Source organism: Ranitomeya variabilis, chromosome 4 (genome assembly GCF_051348905.1).
Source record: "Ranitomeya variabilis isolate aRanVar5 chromosome 4, aRanVar5.hap1, whole genome shotgun sequence".
In the NCBI taxonomy this organism is placed as follows: domain Eukaryota; kingdom Metazoa; phylum Chordata; class Amphibia; order Anura; family Dendrobatidae; genus Ranitomeya; species Ranitomeya variabilis.
In genome coordinates this window covers 602,384,953-602,399,311 of record NC_135235.1, presented here as the reverse complement: position 1 = coordinate 602,399,311, position 14,359 = coordinate 602,384,953, and the positions used below count along the sequence as shown (strand labels likewise).

At 43.6% G+C, this 14,359-nt stretch overlaps 1 protein-coding gene across 18 annotated transcripts in view; it reads left to right on the top strand.

Annotated features, from left to right (window-relative positions):
* The window catches only part of ZMYND8 (zinc finger MYND-type containing 8), a 79,699-nt gene extending 68,334 nt beyond the window's left edge, over positions 1–11,365 (top strand). For 10 of the 18 annotated variants that reach the window (XM_077253269.1, XM_077253267.1, XM_077253268.1 and 7 more), the window contains 11 exons: positions 46–186; positions 1,680–1,832; positions 1,918–2,430; positions 2,691–3,065; positions 3,772–3,956; positions 4,572–4,652; positions 4,750–4,828; positions 5,009–5,248; positions 5,578–5,726; positions 7,533–7,622; positions 10,431–11,365. In XM_077253269.1, coding sequence (XP_077109384.1) covers positions 46–186; positions 1,680–1,832; positions 1,918–2,430; positions 2,691–3,065; positions 3,772–3,956; positions 4,572–4,652; positions 4,750–4,828; positions 5,009–5,248; positions 5,578–5,726; positions 7,533–7,622; positions 10,431–10,532 — 2,108 coding nt within the window. In that variant the 3' untranslated portion in view covers positions 10,533–11,365. Of the gene's footprint in view, positions 1–45; positions 187–1,679; positions 1,833–1,917; positions 2,431–2,690; positions 3,066–3,771; positions 3,957–4,571; positions 4,653–4,749; positions 4,829–5,008; positions 5,249–5,577; positions 5,763–7,532; positions 7,623–10,430 lie in introns of all 18 variants that reach the window. The other 8 variants (XM_077253279.1, XM_077253280.1, XM_077253278.1 and 5 more) reach the window with 4 other exon arrangements.
* Positions 11,366–14,359: the final 2,994 nt, after the last annotated feature.

The following is a 14,359-nucleotide window of genomic DNA, read 5'->3' as shown; positions in this document are numbered from 1 at the left end:
ATGAATATTCTGGACTTTGTTCAATTTTTTTGTCTATTTTTACAGCTTCTCCTGTATCGATAAAGACGGGACATGGCGGTAGCATATCGGGCAGTCCTAAACCTTTCTCTCCACAAGCCTCTACCCCAATAACCTGTAAGACGGAGAGGAACATGAGCACAGGCAGCATCCTCAACCTAAACCTTGGTCAGTGATTTATAAGGAGGCCGCTCTCTGAATAATGTTTAATGGGATTGTCCACTGCTTTTATACTGATGACCTAAAAGTATAGTGTAAAAGTGTTGGATAACCCCTTTAAAAGTAACACAATATGGTAACTGTAATTAATCACAAGTATAATAAAATACTGCACATAAATCTACAGAATAAACCATTAAAGCAAAGGTCCGACTGCCATAAGCTCAGATATGCGAAGACCTACGTTCTTTGTTAAAGGGAACCACAGGATTTACCCCTATAATGTGTTAGAAGTGCGCGATCGGCCCCTTATTGATATTTGTAGCAATGTCTTCATTCATGAGTTTTAGTATTTGCTGAAAAAGTGAAATTTAAAGGGAACATGTCATCTTGATTCATGCCGTTCATACGGCAGGCATGAATTGCAGCTTGGCAGTTCGATTGCAGGTATATCAGTCTTTGAAACGCTCCATCATTTCAGAGAGTATAATTTGAAGATCTGGATGGGAAACCTAGCGACCAGGCTAGTGCTGCCAGCTCTCTCCAACATTGCTGCAGATGAGTGACGGGTCTCTTACATGCGTGTACATAGAGAGAGACCTGTCAATCATCTCTAGCAGTACTGGGAAGAGCCGGTTGGAGTCGGACTGGTCTCATCTCTGGCTATGGTCTCCAGCTGGATCTTTAAAGTCCATTTTCTCTAAAACGCCATGGCACTTCAGAGAATAATATACCTGTCTTCAATGGTCAGGCTGGACAGTTTACCTTTGCTTCTGTCCCAGGACTAGTCTCAGAGCGCCATCACTCATTTCTGCCCTTTTCTGGCATTATGCTCCCCGCAGCGTGATTGAAAGACCAGTGTGCGCAGAGAGAACAAGTTCATCCCTCCGTTTCTCCTCTTTGTTCTCTCTGCACATCATTACAAACATCATTAGAAGGCGGATACTGCGCTCCTAACACATTGTCAGGTTGCCTTTAAATGCATCTAAGATGGTTTTTATTTTTTTCTGAGAATGAATCTATATGGGGGATTATACAGGTACAGTACCTGCGTGAAGGGGGGCACTGCTAGGAGAGCTAGTGTTCTACACATTGTAAAACTGGTGCTAATTAGTAAATCCGTCTGCACCGCTCATATGTTCTGGGAATTAAATCTTTGTCTTCCCTTTATAATTGAGACTGTCAATGGAGAACAACTAGGATAAGTGTGAAGTTTTTAGCTGAAAGGACAGTAAATACCCCTAATCCAGCGCCATTAGGAACCAATCTTTTTAGGAAGCAATAAAAAAACAGTTTATCAGATACCAGATTAATAGAAATTTCACTATTTTTTTTTTTCACGTGCAAAACTAATGTCTTTGTTCAATAACAATAATCTGGATAACTGAACTTTTCACTTTGTCCTGAATTTAAGAGATTTTACTGTAATTGTTTTTTTGTTTTTTTTTTACCTTTTTATTGACCAGTTTCATATTTTATAATTGGGTTCCTTTTTCTTTAAGATCGCAGTAAAGCAGAAATGGACTTGAAGGAGCTGAGTGAATCTGTGCTTCAGCAGTCACCAGCGACCTCGCTCATCTCTCCCAAGAGACAGATCCGGAGCCGCTTCCAGCTCAACCTGGACAAAACTATTGAAAGTTGCAAAGCCCAATTAGGTGTGGTATTGTGTCCCGACGGCTGGAGGCCTGTGCCAGATTTACTGTATTTCCACAGCTAATGTTATAATCTACCTCAATCCAGGAATTAATGAGATTCCCGATGACTCCTATGCCGCAGTGGAACACAGCGATTCCGAGGAGTCGGAGAAGACCGATTCTAGCGATAGTGAATACGGGAGCGAAGAGGAGTCGAAGTCAAAGAATGAGCACGACGAAGAAGACAAAGAAAGTGTGAAAGAAAAGGAAATATCCCCTTCCTCTTCCATAAAGAAAAAATCCAAGCCCTCAATCCCAGCGGAGGTGAAAGAAGAATCCAAGAGTGCAACAACAACATTGGATAAAGCTAATGGCGCGGGTAAGGAGAAGCAGGCGTCCACAGCGGAGAAAGATGTTCCTGAGAAAAGTAAATCCCTGCCGCACTCTGCAAAAGAAAAACTAAAGGGGAAAGATGAGCGGGACTCCCCTACTGTACACCTGGGACTGGACTCCGACTCCGAGAGTGAACTAGTCATTGACTTGGGCGAAGATCACTCAGGACGAGAAGGACGAAAATCTAAAAAAGATGCTAAAGTGATGGCAGCAAAACACCCAGAAAGTATGTCTGTTTAAAGAAAAAAAAAAAGTAGTTATGTGTGTGTGTGTGTGTGTGTGTGTGTGTGTGTGTGTGTGTGTGTGTGTGTGTGTGTGTAATATATATATTTTCGAGGAGATCATGTACTGATCTTGGCTACTTGCTTCTTTCTGCCTGTTGCACTATACAATATACTATGTGCTATCCTATACAATATTTGATACTGGCTTGCGTTATATTATGTACTTTACCAATGATGTATTCTCTCACTGGTTCATGTGCAGTAAAATCGCCAGCCGCATCCAATGCCAGCAGCCAGCCAGCAGCCGAGACTCCTATCATGACCCGTTCTGCCTCCCAGGCTGCTCCAGCAGTGGGTGTAACGGTGACTACAAGTTCTGCAGCAGCTGCAACCACTCCGACAGCGGCTACCGGCAGCCCAGTGAAGAAGCAGAGAACCCTGCTCCCCAAGGAGACTGTTCCCACCGTGCAGAGAGTGGTGTGGAATTCTTCCAGTAAGTTTCAGACCTCATCCCAGAAATGGCACATGCAGAAAGTTCAGAGGCAACAGCAGCAGCAACAACAGCAGCAGCCGAGCACGCCTGCGCCGTCACAGTCTCCACAAGGGACGAGATACCAGACACGGCAGGCTGTGAAAGGTATTGCATGCTGATCACATCCCTGTCATGTCACTGGCTCAGTCCTCAGGACCAGTGTCTCATTCACCTCAGTCTGAGGGTCCCATTTGGCATCATCTACTGTACATTCCTCACCTTCCATCTAACAAGCGGGAGAAGACCGGTGTGGGCATCTCCTCTGAGCCGTCATACTAATATTTCTCCGTGAGGTTTACAAAGCATTGCATGTAAAGGTGTGGATGTTTGGATGCATTTTTTATTTTTTTTTGACTGACTGTGAGCTCTGAGGAGAACAAATACCCTGCCCCTAGCCATCTGGGCATCAGCTGATGGTGTGATTTCACCTCAGACCTTATTGCAAATGCTCCTAGTGCAGGAAATAAAGTTATGGCTATGTGGTACAATTTCACTTGTACATTATTTAAAGGGGTTGTCTGGCGGGTACAAGTATTTAATGATTCAGAATGGGTTAATAATGATGCTCCCATTCTCATGCTACCCAGTTTCTTGCCAGTCTTCACTTCATAATCGCATCAGTAAATGCACTCATGAGTTGGCTCAATGGTACTTCTGGGACTAGGAAGTAGAGACAAGTGGTCTTCACCTTTTACCCACTGGGCAACCCCATTGTCAGCGCCTCATAAGCTGCTTTTGTCAGGAGCCAAGCCTTAGCGGAGCTGATGCACAAATATTAAGTCCCTTCATTAGCAATTGTTTTTATTTTTAGCGGTACAGCAGAAAGAAGTCACACAAGCTACATCCACCTCCACCATAACCCTGGTGACCAGCGCCCCTCCACTTGCAATGGTGACCAGCCCAGGACAGTCATTGACCACGTCGGTCACCAGTGATCTGCCCATCGCTACTGCCTCCGCTGATGTCGCTGCTGACATTGCCAAATACACCAGCAAGGTAAGTAGTGTCACTTATAATACAGAGCACTTGACTCCATCTCCCACAGTCCCAAAGAGAACATCTGGAGCGTGCGTGACTGCCGCTCTTGTCAATGATCAGTGGGGGTCTAACAGTCAGTACCAGCCCGACAGATTTATATTGAGACATAAGGATCAGGTGATTGGGTTTGAATTGTTTTATCGGGAGATAAGCCGCTGTTCTGTCACACAGGAGTGCCCTCCCAATTGCACCTTTTTTATCTTGCCTTCTAAAATGATTTTTATAGGATGGCCTTATCAATTGTCCTGTTTATTATAAGATGGAACAAGCAGAAGGCTGTGCATCGTCCTGCTTTCCTGTAACTGATGCTGGTCCTAGCTCACAGATCAGTCCTGACTTCAGATGTATCATTACGTCATTTTCAGATGTCCATACACTTGTGACTGTCCTGCAGATGAATTATTTTTCGTTTACCCTTTATATCCATAGTGACATATTCTTCCAATGTTTCACTTACATCTGTTCTGTGGGAGATGCTCTCTGGCTAATGTATAACTCGCGTGGACATTTTACGAGACAACTCATTAACCTATTCAGGTTTTTTTTATGACTGATTTTATTTATATTTTACAGATGATGGAGGCAATTAAAGGCACAATGACCGAAATATACAATGACCTGTCTAAGAATACTACCGGGAACACCATAGCTGAGGTATGTATATAATAAATGACCGTGATACGAAAGGATTCCGAAATATCCATTTATGATTCATCTTAATTATTAACTTTTTCTTTTTGTTTCTACACAGATCCGACGCTTGCGAATAGAGATTGATAAGCTGCAGTGGCTTCATCAGCAGGAGCTGTCAGAAATGAAGCATAATTTGGGTAAGTGCAGGGGATGTTATCCTGCATCGGTGTGGCTCTTGCTTACAGTAGGCGATCTATCCTATATTGTATGTACACATATGTTACTTCTATGTACCTCACGTATACCAGCTATTCCTTATAGATCTTGCTATAAGCAATATACAGCATTTTTTCTGAGTGTATTTTATGCCACGCTAGAACTCACCATGGCGGAAATGAGGCAGAGTCTGGAGCAGGAGAGAGATCGGCTGATTGCAGAGGTGAAGAAACAAACAGAGCTGGAAAAACAGCAAGCCGTGGATGAGACCAAGAAGAAGCAGTGGTGCGCTAATTGTAAAAAGGAGGCAATTTTCTACTGCTGCTGGAACACCAGCTACTGCGATTACCCATGCCAGCAGGCACACTGGCCCGAGCACATGAAGTCCTGCACGCAGTCAGGTACAAGCAGGTGGCAGAGCGACCATATCACTAGAGATGTTGTACACTGTACATTATGACTGTAGTGACCAGAGCACTGCTTTTATTATGGATTTTATGTGAATTTACCCATGAGCTACATGTACGACAAGTGCCAGTACAGGCAGCCCACACCGAAACTGAGAGGCTTCATTCATGCTGCATTTTCAGTGTATAGTTACCATATGTGCAGGGAAAGCTTCAGGCCCATCCATTAAATGAATGCATAGGCCTCCATTCATCTGACAGAAGGAAGTCTCCATATGGCAGGTAGATATCAGAGCTAACATTGCCTTGTATTGTGTTCGCAGCCACAGCGACGCAACAGGAAGCCGACCCCGACCTCAGCGCAGATAAAACGGCACAAGCCACAAGTGGTGCGCAGCCACCTCCTGCCGAAGCTGCCACAACGCCGAAAGAGAAAGAAGGCACGGCCGATAAGAGCAAAGAGAGTGTCACTGTACGTATCGCTGGTCGGTAGCTTGCCTCGTCCAAAGTGAGTGAAGACAGTTCTGTGTGTGTCTGTGTGCACAGGACAGAAGCTTCTCGCTTGCCGTCCATTTCAGAAATGCCTTTATTTTTCCCATTAACTCACCTTTTCCATAAGAAGCTTTAAATTATGAACGTGTCTTATCTCTTGTTTGGCCTGATATGTGCAGCGTTCTGGAGCCTCTGTTACATCCATGACATCCATTACAAGTGGCGGTTGCTGAAATAGAGGCCGATCCAGTAATAATTAATGACGTGTAATTGTACCCATACCGCGGTGCCCTGCATGACTCTGAAACCTCATGTTCACTGCAAAATTGAAATGACATTTTCTCTTTTAAGCATGGGTCAGTCTCATGGTAGGAATCCACAGAAATCATACGTAAGTCATCAGTGATTCATCATCGTGTCCGGAGCAGCCATACCTCCCGAACTACAATGAGCCTGACTTGTTCATCCATATACTGCACCAGATTCTACAACACCTCCAGGTTGTCATCATTATTGAGAGAAAAAGCTGCTGGCTGGTTTTCCTGGGGCCCGAGGGGCTGCAAATAGACATATGGCCATAAACCATATGCAATAGATTGCACACATTTAGTTTTACATTACTTATTGTTTAAAGGGACCCTGTCATGTCTCCAAACTCTGTTATCCTGCAGATTAATAGCGCTCCAATGCTGTTTGGCCGCCTTACTGAAAGTGTGGCTACTGGGAGAAAATGCATTTTATTCCTTCCAGGAGAGCCAGCTTTCAGTCATACAGGCGTAAGTGGCGGCTGTAAGCTCACCGCAGCACTTTGATTGACAGCTTGCGGTGAGGCACATCTGTGCAGTCTGTCAGTCTCGGGGTGAGCTTACAAACCTAAAGCAGATCTAGGCATGTCTTTATGACTGAGGGCGGCTCGCCAGGGAAAAAGTGTTTATGTTCTCTCTTTTGGCTTCGCTTTCAATAATGTGGCGGACAGTATTGCTATGCGATTAACCTACAGATTAACCCTGTATCTGCAGCTTAGTAGTGTTTGGGGCATGACTGGTTTCCTTTAACTCAATGATGGCTTCATGGCAGCACTGTGTCACAAATTGCCATTGCTAAGTGTGTCCATACATAATAAAGATTATTAATAATATGACTAGTAGACACAATTCTCACCACTTTTGGATGCTGCTGATGACTGTTTGATTCACCGGCCCCAGTGGGTAATGGTATCACATGCTAATCATACCTGCTCCTAATCAGTGCAGATATCGTGCAGTGACTGCGCCTTGCCGATCAGCACCCACATACAATTGGACCGTGTACGACACCTGTCTAATCCATGACTTGACGATTGCAGATTTCTGTGGCTTCCTTTTGTAAGTCTGAACCTGCTGATAAACCACTACACAGAGCGCAAGACATGGAAGTGACCGCATTCCTGCAATCACAGGGGTGGTCTGAGATGTCAAGTGACGCAGGACACACAGTAGTAAACAAATCCATAGACACACAGCGCGCTCCACAGCATATTGTATAGTTGCGTGGAGAATGAGCTCTCACATGCAGGCGCCAGGTATTGTGATTGAGTGATTTGGTTCTTTGGCACGCTCCTCAGCTTCATCGTACAGAAGCAGTACCCCAAATTCCTGCAGCCTCTGCCCACACCCTCATGTTGCTGTATGTCCTCCTCCTTCATTGGTGAGTGCTAGAAGGCAGCGAAATCTGTATTGTACTCGGCAGCAGTCACTGTCCTCGTGGTCAAGTCTGCAATTTAAGATTCCCTGTGCTGTCTCTGCAGATAGCAACAGGTGTGGCCACCAGCCAGCCCATAAAACTGGTCCACGTGCCGCAGAATGCTGCCTTTATCCCAACTACTCAGTCCACGATTGTAAGTACCAGCACTCTCATCCAGTCTGTTGTTGGCATCCCAGTAGTGTAGTGACTCCGTGTCTCCTCTCTGTGTCGCTTTTGCAGTGTGATGTCACCAGCCCTGGCCCCATCCTCCCCCATTCACGCCTGCTCAAATCTCCTAAAGTCACATTCACCAACCCTCCACTCCGTGAGACACGAGGTCATCAGACGCTGGGCAGATGGGAACACGCCAATCCCACATCACCTCCTGTTTTACAGAGAGACAGTCGGTGACTGTGATGTCTCGCTTTTGCTCTGTAGTATTGGCTTTTCATGCCTTTCTCCCACATTATTGGCTGTAGCATGAGACGTCGCCATATAATCAGCATCTCTTCTATTACCTGTGTCCAATTTGCATGTTAATCTTGTCTTGTATGAGATACGTGCGGATTAGCAAGCTGTATGTGCCGCTGGCTCATGATGAAGACTGTGGGGAGAAGATAAAGAGGGAGAGGGCTCATATTGTTGGGCACAAATCCGCATTTCTGTCCAGTGTGGATGAGCCCTTAGAAAGTGTTTTAAAGGGGTATTCCCATCTCCCAAGATCCTAATATGTAATAAGTGTAATAATAATATTAGCAAATACCTCCTATTAGAAATGTAGTACAGTTTTTCTCATTTTCGGTCTCTCTCTTCATGTGCAAGCATTGCAGAAACTTAGGTATCCATGGTCACGACCACTGATATAGTGTGTTAGTTAGCTAGTTGCTAGTGGTCGTAACCATGGATAACTTAAGGTCCTGCAATGTCTGAGACATGGAGGATCAGAAAAACTCTACTACATTTCTAATAGAAAAACTCTAGCAAATACCTCCTGACTCCCTATGTCTCTTTCCTCCTGTGCAGACATTGCAGGACCTTAGCTATCCATGGTTACGACCACTAGCAACTAGCTAACTATATTAGTGGTTGTAACCATGGATACCTAAGCGCCTGCAATGCCTGCACATGAGGAAAGAGACAGAATCGGAAAAACTCTTCAACATCACTAATAGGAGGTATTTGCTATTATTATTATTGCACTTACTACATATTGGGATAGGATCTTGGAGATGGGAATACCCTTTTAAAGTCACAAACTGTGTGTTTAACACCAAATATTTCCATCAGAATTGAGCGTGATTGTGAACATTATACAAGGAATAACTTAATTTTATTCTCCACTTTAGGAAACCATTTTACAGATTTGAATCTTCATGTGACACTAACAACATGGAGTCACTTTTATAAAGTGACCTTGGATTTAGGGAGAATTTAGATGTCCGTGTATCACAGTCCAAGAATTTAACAGCCTTATAGGGGTATATTAGGCTGTCACTTTCAGGTCAAGAGAGCCGCGGCCAGTCCTTGCATTGTGGTCCGTACTTGGACTATGATGCATGGACATCTAAATTCGGCCTTATACTGTGCCGATTCTGAACTTCATCATGTTGTATTCTCCAGTCACTTCAAAAGCTGTAAACAAAGATTGGAGATCTAAGATAAAGTCTCCCTGCTAGAGTTGACGACATCAGCAACTTTGAGATGATATAAGAAATAATTCTGCAAATGACCTTGACTAGACATTAAAGGAAATCTGGCAGCAGGTTTTTGGTATGTAATCTGGGAGCAGTATGATGATTCCAACAACGTTTCGCTTACTAGGTTGTGTTTTGCTGTTGCAATAAAATCTGTGTTTTTTCAGCATCATATTATCCCTACAGGACTAGGAATCTTGTGCCTCTCAGTCCAACCACTCGCCACCACTGATTGAATACTGACAGAAATCTGCCAGTGTACACAGAAAGCAGCCAATCCAAAGTGTGGGCGGGGTTATACACAGCTTAGCATTCTGAGCTCTGCAGCAGAGAAAACTGATTCTATTACAGCCCCTGCACCCAGTATACTAGGTGATATATCTCTGGAATCAGGGTCTCTGTATATACATCCTGCTGCTGTCAGATTACATAGCAGATTAACTCTAATGATCTATTCAGCACTACAAACCTAAAATAGCGGAGGGCTCTCAAAGCATTGCACTCTCCGGTATGACATTGAGAGAGGAAACCCCTGCATCCCCCCACATCCACTACAGCGTAGCGTGTTCTGTACAAGATCCGAACCAGCAGATTATAATTGTGACGACTGGAGCATAAACACTTTATACCATTTTTAATGTGTGTCCTTTACCGGAATGATATTATGTCAAGATTACTTCCACATGAAAACTGTAGGCAAATTGTGCTCAAAGGATGAGCATCGGCTTCAGGAGTGAAAGAATTGGCCATTTAGAAAAGATCGTGCAACGTCACCTCTGTTATAAAACCCCATTATAAGAATTTTGCTTTCCGCTATTTTTAATAGATGCCATTTTCAATTCTACACCATTTGGGGCATTTGATCTTCTCATAAGTGCCATATCCAGACCTTACATTTTTGTGAGTGATAATCTCAAATCAAAAGAGGACAAATATAAATTTTCTTTGCTACTACCTGTCAGAGCAAAAAAAAAACCTAAAGTTTTATTTAACACCTAGAATCAGGAGCAACCAGCCTGGGGTATGCTAAAAACCAGGGGTAGCCAGTCAGAGGTCTCCTTCACAAGAAACAGGTGGCCATGTGTGGTGGTTAGGTGTCTTGTGGCTATCAAGCCAACATGGGGCCGGTGAGATTATTGGGTACCCCGTTGACTTTGTTACAGAGTTTTTGTCTTCTATGAACATGGCCTCATGGCACGGACCATGTGATAACGTTTGCAATGTTGATTTCTGAAGCTGAATCCTAACCTCCTGCTTCTCCCCTACAGACCATACCTGTGGTTGTGAGCCCCAATGCCGGAACGGTAGCGGTGAGAGCCGGCGTGCAGTATGTGCAGACCACTGTGCCGGTCCAGGTGAGGAGAGTGTGACCAACAAGCATTAATACAACGAGACGATAACGAAAACACTACAATGTGAGCGTCCGGACCCAGCGCCTCATCCTGTGTGTAAATAATGTACAATCTGTGGATGTGATTAAGAATAGAACCATCTTTTTATATTTCTATTCGCTTTAACTTATAAACGTTTATCCGGAGTGGCAAAATCATGACTCTGATGATAAGCGACGCTGCTGAACGGATGGAACGACAAGGTGTAGATAAGCTGGAGATTCTTGTATCATTATAATTAGTGTACAAAGACATGGGAAGCGATACAAGATTTTATATGAAAAGTAACCACAGAAAAGACCGCGCTCCTTGGCAGAGGCCGCGGCGTTCAATCAGGAGCTTCACCCCAATGTGGTGATTTCCCTCAGAAACAATCGGAAGTGAATACCAGGCGCCATGTTTCTCTGTGGACGATGCTACAAAAAAGAAAAAATATTATGCTGAAGCCTTCAGTCTGTTACATTGACGCCACAGGTTAACTTTGTATTTTATGTAAAATCACTGCTGATGTCTGTATATGAGGACCCTCTGTATAATATCATTCCAGTGCCACGCGTTGTACATTTATCACACTGTTAATTTTCACCATTGTTCATAACGGAGACGGTGTGTGTACAGTAACCAACGGCAAACTCGAGATGGCAAAAAGGCGCCATCAATCCTGAGTGAGAGGCAATATCTGTGGCCAGCGGTTCGGAGCGCGGGACAGGCCGGCTTTCCCTTGTGAAACATAATTGCTTTTAGCATATGGAAGTATTTTTTCACATTTTCTTTGTATAAAATTTGTATTAAATCCAAACATTTTCTTTTTATGCCATTTCTTTACTTCTGGGCGTAAAGATTATCATGTTCTGTTCCGCTTCGTTTTATGGACACCGCTCAGTGCTGAAGCCAAAATCTTCCACCTGGTGATCGCTGCAGCAGAGAAAAATACGAGGGTTCATTGTGATTAACACTTAATATAACTAGGATGGAGATCGATTTTTTTTTTTTTTTATGGATTTACGTGAATTCTTCTCAGTCATTTTTATTATGAGAAATTCAGCCACTTCCCAATGGATTTGGACCCAATTCATCATTTCTGATTCATTAATAGCATCTTTTTTTGTCTTGTAGTATTCGTTCACGTTTTGTTGTGCCAAATTCTTCAAAATGGCGCACGACCATTAATGAATTTGAAGCAGAATCAAAAATGTTCTTTATTCTTGTTTTTGAGCAGTTTTTGAAACTTTTTAACACCAGAAGTCACAAATACTTTAGCAACGTTTTAAAAAAGTGTCAAACTGAAAACTTCAGCCAGGGACTAGAGTGAGATGCACCAAAAAAGGTGATATTTGGTAAAAGTTGTATTTCATGAATCTATATTTGGATAAACAAAGTTGTCAATGAAAAAAAACCCCGCAAACACTAATGCCACTAAAAAGGAGCAAGTTAAGGTACCTTCACACTAAACGATATCGCTAACGATCCGTGACGTTGCAGCGTCCTGGCTAGCGATATCGTTTAGTTTGACACGCAGCAGCGATCAGGATCCTGCTGTGATATCGCTGGTCGTTGAACAAAGTTCAGAACTTTATTTGGTCGTCAGACCGGCGTGTATCGTCGTGTTTGACACCAAAAGCAACGATACCAGCGATGTTTTACACTGGTAACCAGGGTAAATATCGGGTTACTAAGCGCAGGGCCGCGCTTAGTAACCCGATGTTTACCTGGTTACCAGTGTATAATGTAAAAAAAACAAACCGTACATACTCACCTTCGCGTCCCCTGGTGTCCGCTTCCCACACTGACTGAGCGCCGTAAAGTGAAAGTGAAAGTACAGCACAGCGGTGACGTCACCGCTCTGCTGTTAGGGCCGGCGCTCAGTCAGTGCAGGAAGCGGACGCCGGGGGACGCGAATGTAAGTATGTACTGTTTGTTTTTTTTACATTTTACGCTGGTAACCAGGGTAAACATCGGGTTACTAAGCGCGGCCCTGCGCTTAGCAACCCGATGGTTACCCGGGGGCCTCGGCATCGTTGGTCGCTGGAGAGCTGTCTGTGTGACAGCTCTCCAGCGATCAAACAGCGATGGTACCTTTACTCCTGAAAAGTGGAGAAATAGCAATGATGAGTTGGGGCCTATGAAATGGTTTGGAAACAAAACACAAAGGTCTTTGTTTGCTGTCAGTGAATGGAGTGTTTAGGTTAGGGACCAGGGGCTGAGCCTCAGCCAGATTTGGGCCTAGTAGCACAGCTGAGGGTTTGCTAAAATTGTATTCAGTCAAGATAATGATCTGAGACTGCCAACTGATACTTTTAACTGAACTGATACAATGTATCTGTCTGGATCATTGTCTAGACTGGATACAATGGTAGCAAACCCTCAGCTGTGCAGGCAGGACTAGATTAGAATGGGTTTTCAGCCTCTGGATATTAACCATGATGTTCTGTTCACTGACAGCAGAGAAAGCAGAACATAAGGTCTGATACCATGTGGCAAAAATGTGCTTTCTACAATGATGAATTTACATCACCGATCCTGGAGATTCGCTGGGCATGTACTAAATAATACTTGGGTAATATACATGCCTCTCCAGAGGATCTAGCCTTCTGATTACTGGCTGCTACTCTGCTCTTTCTGTAGCTGGATCTTTTATTCAAGTAGGCAGAAGAGCCCAGTGGAATTTTCACAAAGCTATTCCAGTATGAATGAACCCTTATTTTACACGGTCAAAATTGTTTGTACCCCTCATTTAATGACAGAAAAACCCACAATGTTCACATAACATGAATCTGACAAAAATAATAATAAATCTATGAAAATGAACAAATGAAAGTCAGGCATTGCTTTTCAACCATGCTTCCACAGAACCTTTTAAAAAATAGAGCCCATGAAATAGACCTGGACAGAAATGATGGTACCCCTGAAAATAATGTGACAAAAGGGACATGTTAAATGAAGGTGTGTCCACTAACTACCATCACAGGTGTCTACAACCTTGGAATCAGTGAGTGGGCCTGTATATAAGGCCGGGGACACACATAACGTATAAAAAAACGGTCCGTTTTTCACGGACGAGAATCGCACAAATGTTTCAAAAACAGTGATCCGTGTGCAGTGCGAGTATGCGATTTCCTCGCATCAAATGATCCGTGTGTCATCCGTATGGCATCCGTATGCCGAGATTTTCTCGCAGGCTTGCAAAACCGACATCTAATGGATTTATGTGCTCAAATGTTCGGTAAAACATATATACAGTATATATATATATATATATATATATATATATATATATATATATATATATCATTGAGACACATATATATATATTCTGTATTTATATTTCATTCAGCGCGATATCTGTGAAAAGCCGGTAATTCAATTGCCGGCTTTTGATTTCTCCTTCACAAACCCGACATGATATGAGACATGGTTTACATACAGTAAACCATCTCATATCCCCTTTTTTTTTTTGCATATTCCACACTACTAATGTTAGTAGTGTGTATGTGCAAAATTTGGCCGCTGTAGCTGCTCAAATAAAGGGTTAAATGGTGGAAAAAATTGGCGTGGGCTCCCGCGCAATTTTCTCCGCCAGAATGGTAAAGCCAGTGACTGAGGGCAGATATTAATAGCCTAGAGAGGGTCCATGGTTATTGGCCCCCCCTGGCTAAAAACATCTGCCCCCAGCCACCCCAGAAAAGGCACATCTGGAAGATGCGCCTATTCTGGCACTTGGCCACTCTCTTCCCACTCCCTGTAGCGGTGGGATATGGGGTAATGAAGGGTTAATGCCACCTTGCTATTGTAAGGTGACATTAAGC